Source organism: Equus asinus, chromosome 17 (genome assembly GCF_041296235.1).
Source record: "Equus asinus isolate D_3611 breed Donkey chromosome 17, EquAss-T2T_v2, whole genome shotgun sequence".
Classification (NCBI taxonomy): Eukaryota; Metazoa; Chordata; class Mammalia; order Perissodactyla; family Equidae; genus Equus; species Equus asinus.
This window is the reverse complement of record NC_091806.1, coordinates 15,367,401-15,383,594: the sequence shown is the minus strand read 5'-3', so window position 1 is coordinate 15,383,594 and position 16,194 is coordinate 15,367,401. Positions and strand designations below refer to the sequence as shown.

At 34.5% G+C, this 16,194-nt stretch overlaps 1 protein-coding gene across 1 annotated transcript; it reads left to right on the top strand.

Annotated features, from left to right (window-relative positions):
* The first annotated feature begins 15,044 nt into the window (after positions 1-15,044).
* LOC106844131 (olfactory receptor 8I2) lies at positions 15,045-15,977 on the top strand. The gene has a single exon (XM_014861432.3). The coding sequence runs from the start codon at positions 15,045-15,047 to the stop codon at positions 15,975-15,977; it is 933 nt and encodes a 310-aa protein (XP_014716918.3).
* Positions 15,978-16,194: the final 217 nt, after the last annotated feature.

The following is a 16,194-nucleotide window of genomic DNA, read 5'->3' as shown; positions in this document are numbered from 1 at the left end:
ATGATGAGGACTTTTAGGCTGCTTAATTTTAAAACAATTTATGACGAGGAATTTTAGGCTGGTTACTTTTAAAACTACAGATAAGAAGCAGGCTCCGAGGAGTGGAATTTGTTTGCCCTTTGATCAGAGACAATTGCATTTGTGACGGAAATCTCCATGCCTCCCTCTCTGCGCCAGGAGGAAGGGGGGATGGCCTTATCTCTGGAAACTCTTAATGGGGAAGGCAAGAACTTAAGTTGTTTACTGTCTGGCAACCTCATGTAACTGACCCCCCACCCCAAAATCCTCCTTTGTCTTTAGTTGAAGATAATATTTGAGCGGTGACTTCTGCCATTTACTCAATCCGGTTTGATTCTTATCTAAAAGTTGTGGGACCGCCCAATGGCCGGACCCTACCGGCACTGGTACCATTTTAACTTTTTTTTTTCTTTGTCTCGTAAAGAGATGACTCACATACCTAGGCCTTAAATTTAGCCCTAACCCTCAACTCGGGGCAGCAGCAGGAGCTCTGACTGCCCGTGGGTCCTGTCCCCACACACCAGCTCTGCCTGCCCATGGGTCCTGTCCCCATGTCAGCGGGGGCAGCAGCAGCTGCTCTGCCTGCCCGTGGGTCCTGTCCCCATGCCAGCGGGGGCAGCAGAAGCAGCGGCAGCAGAAGCTCTGACTGCCCATGGGTCCTGTCCCCATGCTATTCTATACTATTCTCTAAATAAAAGAGCACTACTGCCAGATCTTAAGAGTCTAAGAAATCTTTCTTTCGACTCCTCGGCTCACCGACCCCGCATCAATAAACCGTTTTAAAATTAAGCAGCCTAAAAATCCTCATCACATTTGACCTATCTTGGTGACTTATTCATTCTTATTTGTCCCTTCCCCTTTTTACATTTAGCCTACCATTTCACCCTGCATTTACTTCCGTTCACATTTTCCATTCTATCCTCCAAGTATCAGGCTACTTAGTATTCCTAAAGATTGCTTTTACGTTCAGGCAATATAGCAACAACAATGTTGAACTTGATCTTATCTTAATGTTTTCATTGCCTAAATTACCCCTAATACTAAAAGGTAATCCAGTGTGTGAAAACACACACACGTGCACACACCCACACACACACGCACACATGCACACACACCTGAATTCTATTTAGTAATTGCTTCCACTTTGAGTGATTTCACATTTAAATATGTGTATATTTTCCATAATTACTACCAATAATAATGTAGCAGCACATGCTTATCAACAAATGGAACTTAGCATTCTTTAAAACAAAAATATATACATATAATATGTATGTATAATTAAATTATGTACGTCATAATTGTAAACCCTCGTGTTCATTTTTAATAATTCAGTTTTTCCTTGTCGAGCCTCATATAGGTAAGACAACAGCATATGCAACGATTTTCTCTAAAACTGAGAAAAGGACAAATCTAAGAATGCTACAATTTGGAAAGATAGTGCTGGGGCCTTGCTTTCCCCAGACCCCTCTTTAGCTGGTTTAATGAGTTGTAGCATTCCCAGAATCATTGGGGATTCTATCTTCCAAAGTCCCTGAGCCGAATATAAACACAGTCAGGGAACTAAGAGAAAGGGCCAAGCTTCCTCTCAAAGCCAGGTACGTCTTATAGTTATATGTTCTAAGAAAAGAATTATAAATGCCTTCTTGGGTTTTCAAAAACAGCAACCCTCAATACATGCTGTGAATGGAGGGTGAAGAAAAATCATCTGCCTCAAATCCATTCCAATTATTAAGATAAGTGAAACAGAATTAGACCATTACCAATTTAACTGGCTGTCTTGAAATAATTAGTGGTAGCTGAATTTAAAGCTTCATACATACAGATAATTATGTAAATTGCAAGAGGGAATTTATTTGAGAAAATTCTTTAAAAATCTAAGATAGATTATTACCAACTGTTGAGTTTTGTTAAATCTGAGAAAGAGAGCAGTGATTTATTAGGCCCCATTACCAGAGCTAATTTTTAAACTCAAAGATTATTCTACTTGACTGACTTTACAGAGAAAGAAAAATGGCATGAGAGGCAGTCCAGATGAAAATTACTATTGATTAAATGAAAACCAAAGAAACAAATATGAGATCAGTGAAATGAGAAGGAACTCATCTTCAAAGTAAAATTATTTTGTTTAAAAACAAAGTCAATCAAGGCAAAGCTATGTAAACAAAGCTAAACAAACAAACAAACAAAACAAAGATTTAAAAAATCCCTTTAGTCAAAAGCCAGTTGTCCAGTATGTCAATATATAGTTCAGTCTCTGTTGTCCTTATTTGTTTTACTTTGAATATACAGCAAACATTTAGAGAATATCTATGATGTGACAAACAGTTTTCACATATTTTCTTATTTAATTCTCACAAATACCTTGTTAAGTGGGTTTATAGATGAAATTAACTGTTAGGCTAGGAAACTAAGAGTTAGACATGAAATCACAGCTTAATGTGGTAAAAAGTGACTAGCCATTCTTCTTAACCTCTAACGTTCAGTAAATTGAACATAATCAAAGCTATCTTTCAGCATGGTTTCCAGTTTTTGAATTGCTGTTAAATAATTTACCTCACACTGATAGTAAATGGTAGAGATCTAAGCCCATGTCTTTCCCATTCTTTGTTCAATATCAGGGAGGTATTTCCCAAAGCATGAACTGTGGAACACCATATTCATTAATGTTCACTGAAAATAGATTCATTTGTCAAATTAACATGAAAGATACTGTATATTTATTTCTCTTATTGGAAACTCCCAAAGCATATTATGTATTTTGTATTATTATGTATATTATGTATTTCTGTAAACTTTTCTCAAAAAATTTTAGCCAAGCGTTTCCCAGATATATTAGGTATCATAATCTTACTTTTCACGTATTCTGGCTTATATGATAAAGTCTAAAATAGAATTAATTTAATGACCTAACTTTTCCTGGATAAAAAGCCAGATCCCTGATCCATATGTGGTCTAATGTACCCAAAGCATATACCTTGTCCTTAAAATTAGGTTTGAGGCTTTTTGGCCACAAAGATTAAAACATATTGAAAATGTTTTATGATCCAATCTTAATGAAAAATTTCTGATATGTACTAACCTAAGCCATGGGATAATAAATGTTCGGAAACCAGAGGATAAATATCTGTTGGAGTAGCAAAGAATGACTCCTTGGAACAAGTTGAGTTTTAACAAATAAGGAATGTTGTTATCGTAGAAAATGTCTGAATTTTTTTCATTCTCTATGTTAGACACTCATTTCTCATTTTCTAATTTTATGAATAATCTATAATTTTTATTAAATAATGTTATGTATATATAAATATATATTCTGCTTGTTTATTGTTTTTCTTAATGTGTCATGTATTATTTGTCTAAGTTAAAATATGTCATAAAGATTAATTTTGCTACATGTCTCAAAAATTTACCTGTTAAATAGTTTTTTTGTTCTTTGTTAAGTGGTATACTTCCTTAAAATATGTGGTCCTTGCCTTGTGTTCTGGAACCTGGAATATACTGCTACCCAGGATCCAGCTCCTAAACTCTCTCTGTTAAACAAACATTTCTCTTAGGGCTCTTTAGTGGGATTTAAATTTTTCCAGGCTTTCTTGTATGGTGTGTAATGCCGGTTTATATCCCCTGGTGAGATTTTGATCCAATTAAAGTTTTGTATCAGGCTAACTTTTCCTACTTGCAAGAATTGGCTTTACTGTGGATTACTATAATTAACTAAAACTGTGCTGTTTTCCATAGATGCTAGTAGATTGAATTCATATATTCCAGCTGTACACTTTGGTTGTTTTCTTTTTCCTCTTGTTCCCTGCAGATCCCTCACAGGGGAGCCACATAAATGGCTGACAGAAATGTCAGTATGATAACTGAATTCATCCTCTTGGGGCTGACTGACAACCCTGAAATGACCACTGTCCTTTTTGTGCTGTTTCTCTTGATCTATCTCATTACCGTGGTGGGCAACATTTGGATTATCACAATAATCTTGGTCAGCTCCCAACTCCATTCTCCCAAATACTTTTTCCTTAGCCAATTGGCTTTCTTGGATTTCTGCTATTCCTCAGTCTTTATTCCTAAAATGTTGGTGAACTACATATCGGGACTGAAAGTCATCTCCTATCACGGTTGCCTCCTTCAGTATTCCTTTGTCAGCATGCTCCTGACCACTGAATGCTTCCTCCTGGCTGCAATGGCCTATGATCGATATGTTGCCATTTGCCGCCCACTTCACTACAAAGGTCTCATGACCCTCAGGTTCTGCATCCAGCTGGTGACAGTGTCCTACCTACTAGGTTGTGCCAACTCACTCACCCACCTGAGCGGCTTGCTCAGTCTATCTTTCTGTGGGCCCAATGTTATTAACCATTATTTCTGTGATATCCCTTTGCTCTTTCAACTTTCCTGTTCTGACACCCAGTACAGTGAGGTTTTGTTTACTGTCCTATCTGGAACCACATCAGTGCTTACCTTTCTGATAGTGGTTTATTCCTATCTGGGAATTCTTCTCACTATCCTGAAGATAAAATCTACAAGCAGCAGATATAAAGCTTTCTCCACATGTGCCTCCCACCTAATAGTAGTGACTCTTGTCTATGGAACAGTGATATTTACTTACCTGGGAACTAGCTCAGGCTGCTCACAGGATACAGCCAAAATCCTGTCCGTGTTTTATACCCTTTTGCTGCCAATACTAAATCTTCTGATATACAGTGTGAGAAATACAGAAGCCAAAGAAGCAATGAAAAGAATTATTATGAGAAAAATATTTGCTCAGTGACCAAGAATTTTCAAGCAGAAATATTTAAAGAATATTTATTGATACTACAGGCAGGTGCACTGTTAAATGCCTTTGGAACTTGTTGGAGAAAGGAAGGATGGTATTTTCAAAGCAGCTTATGTGCAAAGATATATTCATTATTGGCTTTTGCATAATAATATAATAATATATATGTATGCATATATATATATATATATATATATATATATATATATATATATATCTCCAATATATTCTGTCAGAGAGGAGAAAGTTTTCCTCTACCCTTTTGTTTACTAATTGAGGTCTTATGAATAAAACTGACAAAAGACAAATTAACAGGAGAAAGGACAAAATCTATTCATATGTGTATAAGAGTGCACCAAAAGAGTGGTTTGCTCAATAATTAGAGGTGGGGTTTAGGTACCTAATTTAAAAAGGGAAAGGGAGAGAGTATAAAGGGTTCTATTGGAAGAGCAAATTGACTTTTAATGGAACAAATGGGAGATAAGAAATTTTGTGATATTGTTTATGCAGGTGCAAGTGGTGCTCTCTGTTTTCTTCCTGGCAGGGAAAATTCCCCAGGGAGAGAGGATTTATGGCAGTCTCACTTGCAGAAGTTTCTGCCTTTAGCCAGATAAGGGAATTCCTGAAAAAGCCTCTTTTTGAATCTATTGAATCCCAACTGTCTTCCATTTAAAATAGTTTTATTTCACTGTGTAGTTTGAATCCTTTCAATCCTCAAATTATTATTTTGAATCTGTACTAACTTCCTATGTAATAATTTGACACCATCTTCTAAGGCTTGGTTAGTTATGAAAGAGGATCTTCAGTTTTGATAAAGGATATAGTAGAACCAGTAGGTGACAATCACACAAACATACAAATAGAAATACATGCACATATCTTGAGAATTGATTCCAGAGAATGCACTTATTCTTCCTTCTCCTTTACAACTTGGGAAGAGCTGACCCATGTTACAGATGAAGAAACAAAGGATCAATGTAGTTAAAAGCTTACCCAAAATAAGACAGCATCCACATTTGAGAAGTAGATTCAAACACACATATATTCATATACTTGCACATTTTACGTAAACAATAGAATTTCCTATATGTATTTTGTATGCCATCTTTGATTAGAACTGTTAAAATTTGAATATGTAACTTTAAAAAATCATTCCACAGGCAGAGAGAGGCTTCTATTTATGGGAACTCCATTTCTACCTATTGTCTAACAGAAATACCAAAATAGCAATGCAAAGATATTCTCTTGTATCAGCACTTTGGAATTTGCTAAAAATCGACCTTTAGGAAACTTTCATAAAACAGTACAGCCAATTAAAAATGCTAATATATGTTTTTAAAGAAAATGACAATAACCCCATTTTCCTTATGTTCATCATTCCATATAGTGTTTATTGTTCCGCTCACTCAGACATGCATCGAAAAACCTAGTCCAGCACTGTTGTTATCACAATTGTTAAGAAAGCAAGCATAGCCTTCGCTAAATGACACCTTTGCAATATGTAGGGAACAATGGTTTTGAATTTGTGAATAGAATGGTTATATCTATCAAATGGAATAATATTTAGCTAATAGCAATAAATCTTATCTGTCAAAATTTGTAAATCTATGGAATTTTGTTATTATTACTTAACAATTAAATTTATGTAAATATGTAAAAGAATGTGTTAAAGTAAATTTTATTTCACTGTCTCTATACGTTCCATATTTTCTTCCAGAATAATCCCATTGTCAAATATTTTAACTGCATATCACCATAATGGCCTTGCATTTTCCAAAAAAAAATTATTCACTGTTATTCTTATAACAAAGTTTTAAAAGCAAAACTAATATTATCATTTAATAAAAGAGTCAATATGACATGGCAAACGGCTTTCTGAAAATGATTTCACAATCACAGACTAAAATTTAAATCTAGATTGGGGCCACCAAAGCACCCATCTCCTGGCGTTAATACTTCAGGTTTTAATGTCTTAAAAACTAATTTATAGCGTAATGATGATTTCATTTTTTCTAATCGTTTCCATCTCAATACATTTTTTAATGATGAAATTCTTTGGCAAAACACATGCAAATATTTTTATTTTGATACTTTGGTAAATTACTTTCCAAAAGACTTATATAAAACCGAATTCTTTCATCAATGCAATTATATTTATTTAAAAGTTTAGTTATTTTAATCTAATAGACAAATAATGGATGGACTGCATCATAAAATCTCAAGAATGCAGGAAAAAGTCAAAACCAATAGTGTGAAAATTAATGAAGATACAATGAATGATCATGTTCTTTTCCTCAAATTATCACTTGATTTCATGAGAAAAAATTTGAGAACATAAGGTTTTTCTATCCTTTTTCCTCAAAAATGGACTTGAGACTATGGTCATTGGACCAAAATCAAGAAAAGTAAAGCATGTTGAATCCAATATGAGGGGTAAAATCAAAAGAAATGGGAGTTTTGAAATATTATAGAATTACAGATAGAGGTATTGGTTAGGAATACCATTAGAACCATGAGGAACCCAGACATCTTTAAATTTTTCTTGCTCGACAAATAAATTGGTAGAGTGAATTTTCCCAATACTTTTAGGTAGAAATATAAAAGGACAACAGTAATTAGCTTCTCAGATCTAGCAAGATACTATTTATATACAAAAATAGTTTCTCCAACAATCACTAAGGGACCCGAACCAAGCAAAGGTTTCCCTGAAGTTTGCTTCATCTGCTTCTGCACTTAGTAATGACCTTGTTTCTGACCAGATTTTTATGCTTTTTTAATTAAAACACTAATTTAATCTGATTTAATGGCATGTGAGTATATGTAGTCTTTTTGCTTAGGTCTATAACCAACCTGAAGATAATGTGTTTGATTTTGTTGCTGTTAAAAGCCTCTGTTAGTAGTGCAATGCTAATGATAATGTATACCAATATATATCTATATATCTATGTATCTATGCATCAATCTGTCTCTCTTGCTCTATAAATATATATATACGCATATATATGTATGTATATAGTTTGTATGATAAGAATATGACATTAGTGTGTTGGGTTCTACTTTATTCTACTGTGGGCAGACAATCTTGAATTAACATATTTAGTTAAGAATATTACATATTTAAATATTCCAATTTGTTTACATCTTTTTGCAGGGGAAAACAAGAAGGATGATAAGATATCACGTAGAGAAATATAGAATTGAAAGAGTCAGGGAACATATTATAATTGTCTCATTATTGAAAAAATGTCATGAGAAGAAGGGATTAGATTTGATTTATAGGGTTAAAGGAATACAATGACAAGAATTTTAAAAGTTTTGAACTAAACGCATTTGAAAATCAAAGAAATGTATCTTTAATGATATCTTGACTACTTGAAGCAATATAGAAACATATTTTGACTTAATGTAATGAGGTTTTGCAATATATAATATCCTGAGATTGAGTGAGGTGCACAGAAGATAAAGATCGCTTGGCAAATTGAAGCAAAAGATGGACAACAATTTGGGAGTAATAGGGAGCAGCCTGAGTCTCAGATGGATGGTTATGTGTGTTGGCCTCCAAGCGTCATTCCAACAATTAGGCATTCTGCTGATGGCTATTGAATTGATTATAACTTATGAATTTCAAAGAGCTCACAATGTCCTCTTTTTTGGCACCATGTTCTTTTGTCAGAGTCATAGAAATTTATGTTTGAATGGAACCTTATAATCTGTTATTCTGATGAGAAAACCAAGTACTGAAGAGAGGAAAAATTTTCATCATATATATATGCATTAGGCCTCATCACCATTGGGTAGTTAGCAGCATTCTAGTTTTTAGCCTAGTTCTCTTTTTACTGCACAGTGCTACAAAGCGATTCATTTCACAAGCTAATTATGATAACTAAGAAAGCTGAACATTCCACGTAGCAGCAGGCTCTTGTATCTTTTGCTAGTTTCTGTCCTTGTTCCACACATATAGGTTTTTCTCTCATATCATTCAGTCTTGCTAAAGTTTGGGGGTCATCTCAGAGATCAATCTGAAGTCTTACTAATACAAAGAATACATTTGGTACCTACATTTTGAAATGAGGCTGGATTTGCCAGAGAAGCGTATAAGGAAGACATCAGTTATTGGATAATGTAAAGGCCTCAGATGATCCTAGTCTTCCTGTCTGACCATGTCACTGAGTCCCGGGAGGTATGGCTTGCCCCCCGAGGGTGTGATGCTGACTGCATAGTGGGGACATACTCCTCCTGGAAGGAGCTGTTGGTATAGCTCAGGAGAGGGCACATCTTACCCATCGTTCGCTGGCCATCCACCATGCACTTGATCATCAGTGAGCCTGGAATGTGATGGCCTCTGAGCATGTTCCCAGCCCTCAGTTCCCACTCTGGCCCAAAGTTCAGCCCTGGCCCACCTGAAGGCTCTGCTCTGCATGGCAGTCTATTTCCCCTCCTCCCTCATTTCCTCCCCTTCCCGTTGCCCCTTTCTCTCTCCTCTGCCTTTCCTCTCTCCTCCTCTCTCCACTCCCTCCTCCCCATCACCCAGCTTCCAAGCCTGAGAATGGGGAGCTGAGAACCTGGGGAGGTGCTGCTGCTGCATTGGTTTCTGCACCAATTCTGGCCTCGGCCTGGGTCGCCAGGCTGCTGCCCCTGCTACTTGGCACCCAGTTACTCTCCTGGCCTGCCTTCCCCAGGAGAATCCACTGGATCATCAGATTGTAAATTTTTCTTTTCACTTCTTGCTCCTCTTCTGGACTGTTTATTCCTGTGAGGAAAAGACCACATCTTATTCAACTTCACAGTTCCAAGATTACTGGGAAATATAGTAGGTGTGCAACACTTATTTGTTTAATAAATTGGTGAGTTAATTTCATAAGACTTTCTTATCTATCATGTACTAGAATATTTGATACTGAAAAGTAAACAAATAACAAAAAATAATCACCAAATTAAGAATTTTTCCACCTATTACAGTAAAAAAAAACAAAAAATCACCACCTATTGGAATGAGGTTCTCAATAATATTTAAAGTGAAGGGCATATAAATTGTAAACAAAGATATGAGGCAGTTTCCCATGCATAGTAATGAAATAAATACTAATAAGATAACCTTTGATTTATTGAGCTCTGTTAAATATGGAGCTTGATAAGACATAAATGGTCCACGTAGGCAAGGTTATGATGAAATTGATGGTCAGGGACCTGCTCACGGAAATTAAAACTTGGCAGACCACTTTAGAATGCCTCATGCTAATAAGTAGCATGAAGTTGTAGTTTTGGCCCCAAAATACTACTTCTGGTTATTTATTTAAAGGAAAAATATCAATATGTATTCTGCATTACTTTAAAAAAAAACAAAGAAAAATCATGATTAGTGTAAATGCCCAACAGTGAAGGAAACAGTTAAGTAAATGTGTTTTTATATATATAAAGTCATTTATATTAAGGACATGAGACAAATATTTATTGAATACATATTATGTTCTCAATATCATGCAAAATGTTTTATATATATTATTTAATTTCATTTTCACAAACACTTGAGGCAGGTGCTACTATTCTCACTTTGCAGATGCAGACACTGAGAGGATCAAAGAAATTAAGAAATTATCACGTGGTTGTAAAGCTAGTAAATGATATTTTTGGATACAAACTCAGAATTATGGTTCCCAAATATAAACATTTTCAATTATAGCATAGAGTCTTGATTTTAAAAGTTATAATTACAGAAACTTGAACCTTTAAAAACATTGAAAATATGTGTGATATATTCTTAAGGGGAAAATATAAGTGCACAAATGAAAATAAAATATGTTGTCCAGTTCCTGGTTTTCAGACACCATCTTCCCATAAAAGATAGCAGGGATCCTTGGAGAAGTGGTTGTTACTAGAGCCAAGCCTGGGAAACTGTAAGATGAGCCTGGAGCATACTGTGCTGCCAGAATATAAGAAGTGAAAAAAAGAAAAAAGACAATAGCATGTGCAAAGGGCAAAGCACATAGGAGTTAATTTGATGACGGTTCCATTAGCAAAGCTAGAATAATTTAAGCCACAAAAGAAATCATGGTAGTATTGGAAAATAACCCAAGAACAAAATAATTATCAATAAGTACTTGCTGCTATTTAACTAACTAAATAAATAAATAAATACATAGGGAAGAAAGAACAACTCTTCCTTACACAATAATTTCAATTAAAAGATGTTGAAAGAAAAAGGAAAATGAAAATTTGTTACCAAAATACCATCATAATAATTGGTAGAGGCAATAGATTGATAGGATGTCAAAAAGTAAAAATGAAATATTTACACAGTCTAAATTATCTTCCCCAAAGGTAGGTAAATACATATATATTTATGCATATATAAAGCACAAAGAAAAGAATCGTAACTTTGCTGTAAAGAAGCCTGGCAGACACTACTTTAACTAAGTGATCAAGTTTAACACCACTAGTAATATCACTTATCAACATCATATACCCTCGGATAAGATGAACAGGGAATACCTATCATTTCACTGGCATTTTTCCCTGTAATGAATAACCTCAATTTAATGGTGAGAAACCATCAGGCAAACAAATTGAGGGACCTTCTACAAAAGACTTGATGAGTAATCCTTAAAAGTATCACAGTCATGAAAGAAAAGCAAAGAAAATTGGACAGTCACAGATTTCAGGAGACTAAGGAGACATCGTGACATTAATTGCAGCTTAATGTTCTGAATTGGATCATGGAACAGAAAAAATGACTTTTTGGAAAAACTGGTGAATCTGAATCAAATCTGTAGTTTAGTTAACATTATTGTATCAATATAAATTTCTTAGTGTTCATTGTACTGTGACTATGTAAGATGTTAACATTTGTGAAGCTGGGTGAAGAGTATACAGAAATTCTAAGTCTAAAAATATCTAAATAAAAGTTAAATATAGTTGATTAACAGCTAGAACTCAGTGACTTTATAAGCAAACATGAATTCAATTGAATAAGCATTTATTAAATGTTCATTGATCCTAGAGCATAGTCAATCATACCCCTACACCATTTATATATGGGTGCCCACTGTCCTTTAAGCTCAACAAATATCAGAATATTAAAGAACTGAGACAAATATTGAATCTTGAAAGAGACAATTAACTCTAAGTAATGTGAAAGGAGAGACAATATCATTCTCATCTTTGTAGTACCACACAAAGCATAATATCTATCATTTATTAGTTGCTCAATAAATGTATGTTGAAGGAATAAATAAGAGAAGGGATGGAAATTTGAGATTTAAGATATACAACCCAATTCTTTCAAAGTTTTATTTTCTCAAGAGACATACTAGAGGGGAAAAAAATGTAATACGTTTCTTTTGTCCTAGATATGACACATCTATAATAGATTGTATCCCTTTTTTGAAATTTCTAATGTGACAACTAGAATGAGAAATGTACTTTTTCCTTCCCCAGGGAAGAACATCTTGTTTCATCCCTGTAATACTAATACTTTTTAAAAGATAAGTAAAATAAAAGAATGTAAAAATCACAGTAGAAAAATAGTTTAGTTAGACATCTGTGAGATCCTTCTAAGCTAGTGTTTGTCAAAGTGTTGGTCAATAGTGCATGGACCTGAGGCATTTTGAAAAATTTACTTTTGTGGGTCAATCTCAGACCTGCCAACTTAGAATCTTTATAGAGTGTGGCCTAGGAAACCGCTTTAAAAACATAAACAACAAATGGAATAATAATGTGAGTTGAACTTTTAGAAGTGCTCACCTATGAGCTGAGCATGAAACTGAGAGCATGAATTTGAGTTTTCCTTAAGGTCTCTTGTTCCTTTTCCTAGATGGTATACTTCATCACAGCCAAGGATTTTGTGTATGTACCATTGAGCACAGTCAATTAAAAATCACTGAATGTCTACATTAAAAATAAATACACACATGATTTGTTGATATGAGTAGTAACATACTTTCAATGTGTATTAACACCATTAAATCAGTAGATAGGAAAACTCATTTCTTTTTGCTAGGAGGCTTCTCTAAGACCATGTATTTCATACATTTTCAGAATCCTTTACAAAAGCTTTTATGTATATATTAATGAATATATACACTAATAATGTCAAAATAAACATTACTTTTAATCCTATATCAATTACATTTTTATTATGTCTCTGGCCATTTAAACTGAAATACACAAAATTAAGGAATATGTATTTCTGCAGGTTTCCATTGGAGATGTATCCCAGGCAAATTAGGAATAGACCTTGGGGTTCAATTAAGATACAGACCTCAAGAGATCAAAGATTCTAATTGACCAATTCCTTTATGATGTGAGTTTGAGAATTTGAGGGAGAGATGCCGGTGTAAGACTGTGTAACAACGAGATTTCAGAAGACAATCCTTGTCATGCGACTGCTTTAGAAATACACTAAGAATAAAACTAATCCTAACACAAATCTAGGTTTGAGCTAAAAAATTAGATTTTAATTCTCAAGAAGGCACATAAACAATTACTCTGTTAACTTGGTTCTTATTTTTATTTTATCAATGGAATTTAACATATACAATACCCAGAACTGTCATAAAAACCACCAATATTCTTTTCATCAACTTCATAATATTAATAGGGGTCCATTAAATAGGAAATAGAGCTCTGTGCTAACAGCAGCAGCAGCAACAACAATAACAACACATTCAAGCCATTATATTGACAATTCATGGGATTCAGAATTGCAGATGAGGCAAACATATTTCTATGCAAAAAATTAATGGTGAATTTGGTGAATACTGCACAATGTTTTCTCTTCTTGTTGTCTGATCATAAACCTCAAAATAGGTGTAAGTTGGCTGGAAGAGAAGGGGATTTCCTTTGGTTGACTAAATCCCAGGTAAGTTTACTTTTATCATTTTCTTCTTTCTGTAACTTTGTGTATGTGTCAGTGTTTCTCACACTGAGAGACTTTTTCTTTTTACGGGCCTGCATCTTCCAGTAAGCCTTAAGGAAAATGCCTTTAATGACAGGCAAGACTAAAATGCCTTCATTGACTAAATGTTTGTTAGACAAATGAATGGGTAAATAAATAAGAACACTTATGACCACAGGAGACATTGAATTATTAAATATACTCACTATAACATCAAGTCTGTTTGGGTTACTCAAGTAGAGTGTTAAATGTCTGAAACAAACTTGCATTAATATCACATTATTTTCAGTTTTTATTTATCACGTGCATATGTCAATTGCATTAAGCAAATAAGTTCTCTAATTTCTAGTGAGATCACCTTATATTTTGATTCTTTATTTTAGATATAACAAATCACATTCATTTTACTGTTTGTAGCCTTTTTATCATTGACTTGAAAACTGCTGTTTCGCAATGAATTGACGCCTGATGTCATGGACTATCATGCACTTTCTATTGGAAACAAATGTTCACTAACTACAAACACAAAACAATTTGTGTCATAGATTAAGTTTCTCATTTGGTCTTAGCTCACAAATAGAAAGAAATTTCTAATTTTTTGATAGAAAAAAATGTACAAAGAATTTTAGCATTAACATGTAAAGTATGCAGTATGTCACTCTCTCTAGAAATAAATATGTATATATATATATACACACACATTTATATTGTTTTTTATGCAAAATTTTATTGAGTCCAAGGGGCTCAATAATTATTTATATTGTCAGTACATTGTATTACATGTATGTAATTATATTACATGTATGTATCACATGTATGGAGCTATTACATGTGTCCATATAAGATCTCATTAAGTTCCTCAAACAATGCTGTAAAGTAACTCTTAGGGGTTGAAAATTTAAGACTGTCACATGAGGTATCATTAAATTTACAAATTATAGAACCTCCTTTCCTAAATAACCTTTATGTTTCCTGAGAGTATCATATATTTGATTCCAACAGAGAAATTCCTAAGTATATGATTTTGGGCCCAATCATAGACTGGGATAGAGGATGGTATGTCTCAGGAGGAATCTTTTGAAAAATCATTCCAGATAGATATCTTTTAGAGTTCTACCAACTCCATACATTTGTGAACTTTGAATTTTTTAAGTGTCTGTCAGTTCTATAAATAAAAAAGGAAATCATATGTAAATTCTCAATCAACTTCAAGTCATTAAACATTTGCTTTCCCTTTGTTGCTCTCTCATTATTGGAGACTAAGTCAACTTTGATTATTAGATCTTTAGACTTAAATCCCTCTCTAATTTTTGTTATTGTTATCCAGGAGGTAAGTCAGGAGCCTGAGTTGATAAAATGGCTGAGAAGAATTTCACTGAGGTGACTCTCTTCATCCTCTCTGGATTTACAAATCACCCTGAACTACAAGTCGGCCTCTTCTTGATGTTTCTCTTTATTTATCTGTTTACTGTTTTGGGGAACCTTGGACTAATCATGTTAATCAGAATTGATTCTCACCTTCACACACCTATGTACTTTTTTCTTAGCAATTTAGCATTCATTGACATATTTTATTCCTCTACTATAACACCCAAGGCACTGGTAAATTTCCAGTCCAAGCAGAAAACCATCTCCTTTGTTGGCTGCTTTGTCCAAATGTACTTTTTTGTGGGTTTGGTGTGTAGTGAGTGCTTTCTTCTGGGATCAATGGCCTTTGACCGCTATGTAGCAATCTGCAATCCTTTATTGTATTCACTGGTTATGTCCCAGAAAATGTGTGCCTGGCTGGGTGTAATTCCATATATAATAGGCTTCACAAATTCTATGATATCCATCTGTGTGATAAGCAGTTTATCATTCTGTGATTCCACCATCAATCATTTTTTCTGTGACACCACAGCTCTTTTGGCCCTGTCCTGTGTAGACACATTCAGCACAGAAATGGTGATCTTTGTTTTAGCTGGGTGCACTCTTCTTAGTTCTCTCCTCATCATCACAATCACTTACACTGCCATCATCTCAGCCATCCTGAGGATCCAATCTGTAGCAGGCAGACAGAAGGCCTTTTCCACCTGTGCATCCCACCTCATAGGTGTAACTATCTTCTATGGGTCCCTGATTTTTACATATTTGCAGCCTGATAACACATCATCCCTGACGCAGGCACAGGTGGCATCTGTATTCTATACCATTGTCATTCCAATGCTGAATCCACTGATCTATAGTCTGAGGAACAAAGATGTAAAAAATGCTCTCCTGAGATTCATACACAGAAAACGTTTTCCATGATAAATCTATTCATGTTACAATTAAAACAAACCTGTATGGTTTAAGGCATTCAATCGCTCCGATAATTAGGAAAACAGTAGAGTAAACTCAAAAGGCATAACACAAACTAAACGATAACTTAGAGTCTGGAAATTTGAGAGGTAAATTATTACTTTATTTGTTTATACGGAATATTGAATCATCATATTAGGAGTTCAGTTCTGTACATAAATTATTC

Bases quoted from the DNA above. Each gene is read 5' to 3' on its own strand.
- LOC106844131 (XM_014861432.3), top strand. From the start codon at position 15,045: ATGGCTGAGAAGAATTTCACTGAGGTGACTCTCTTCATCCTCTCTGGA.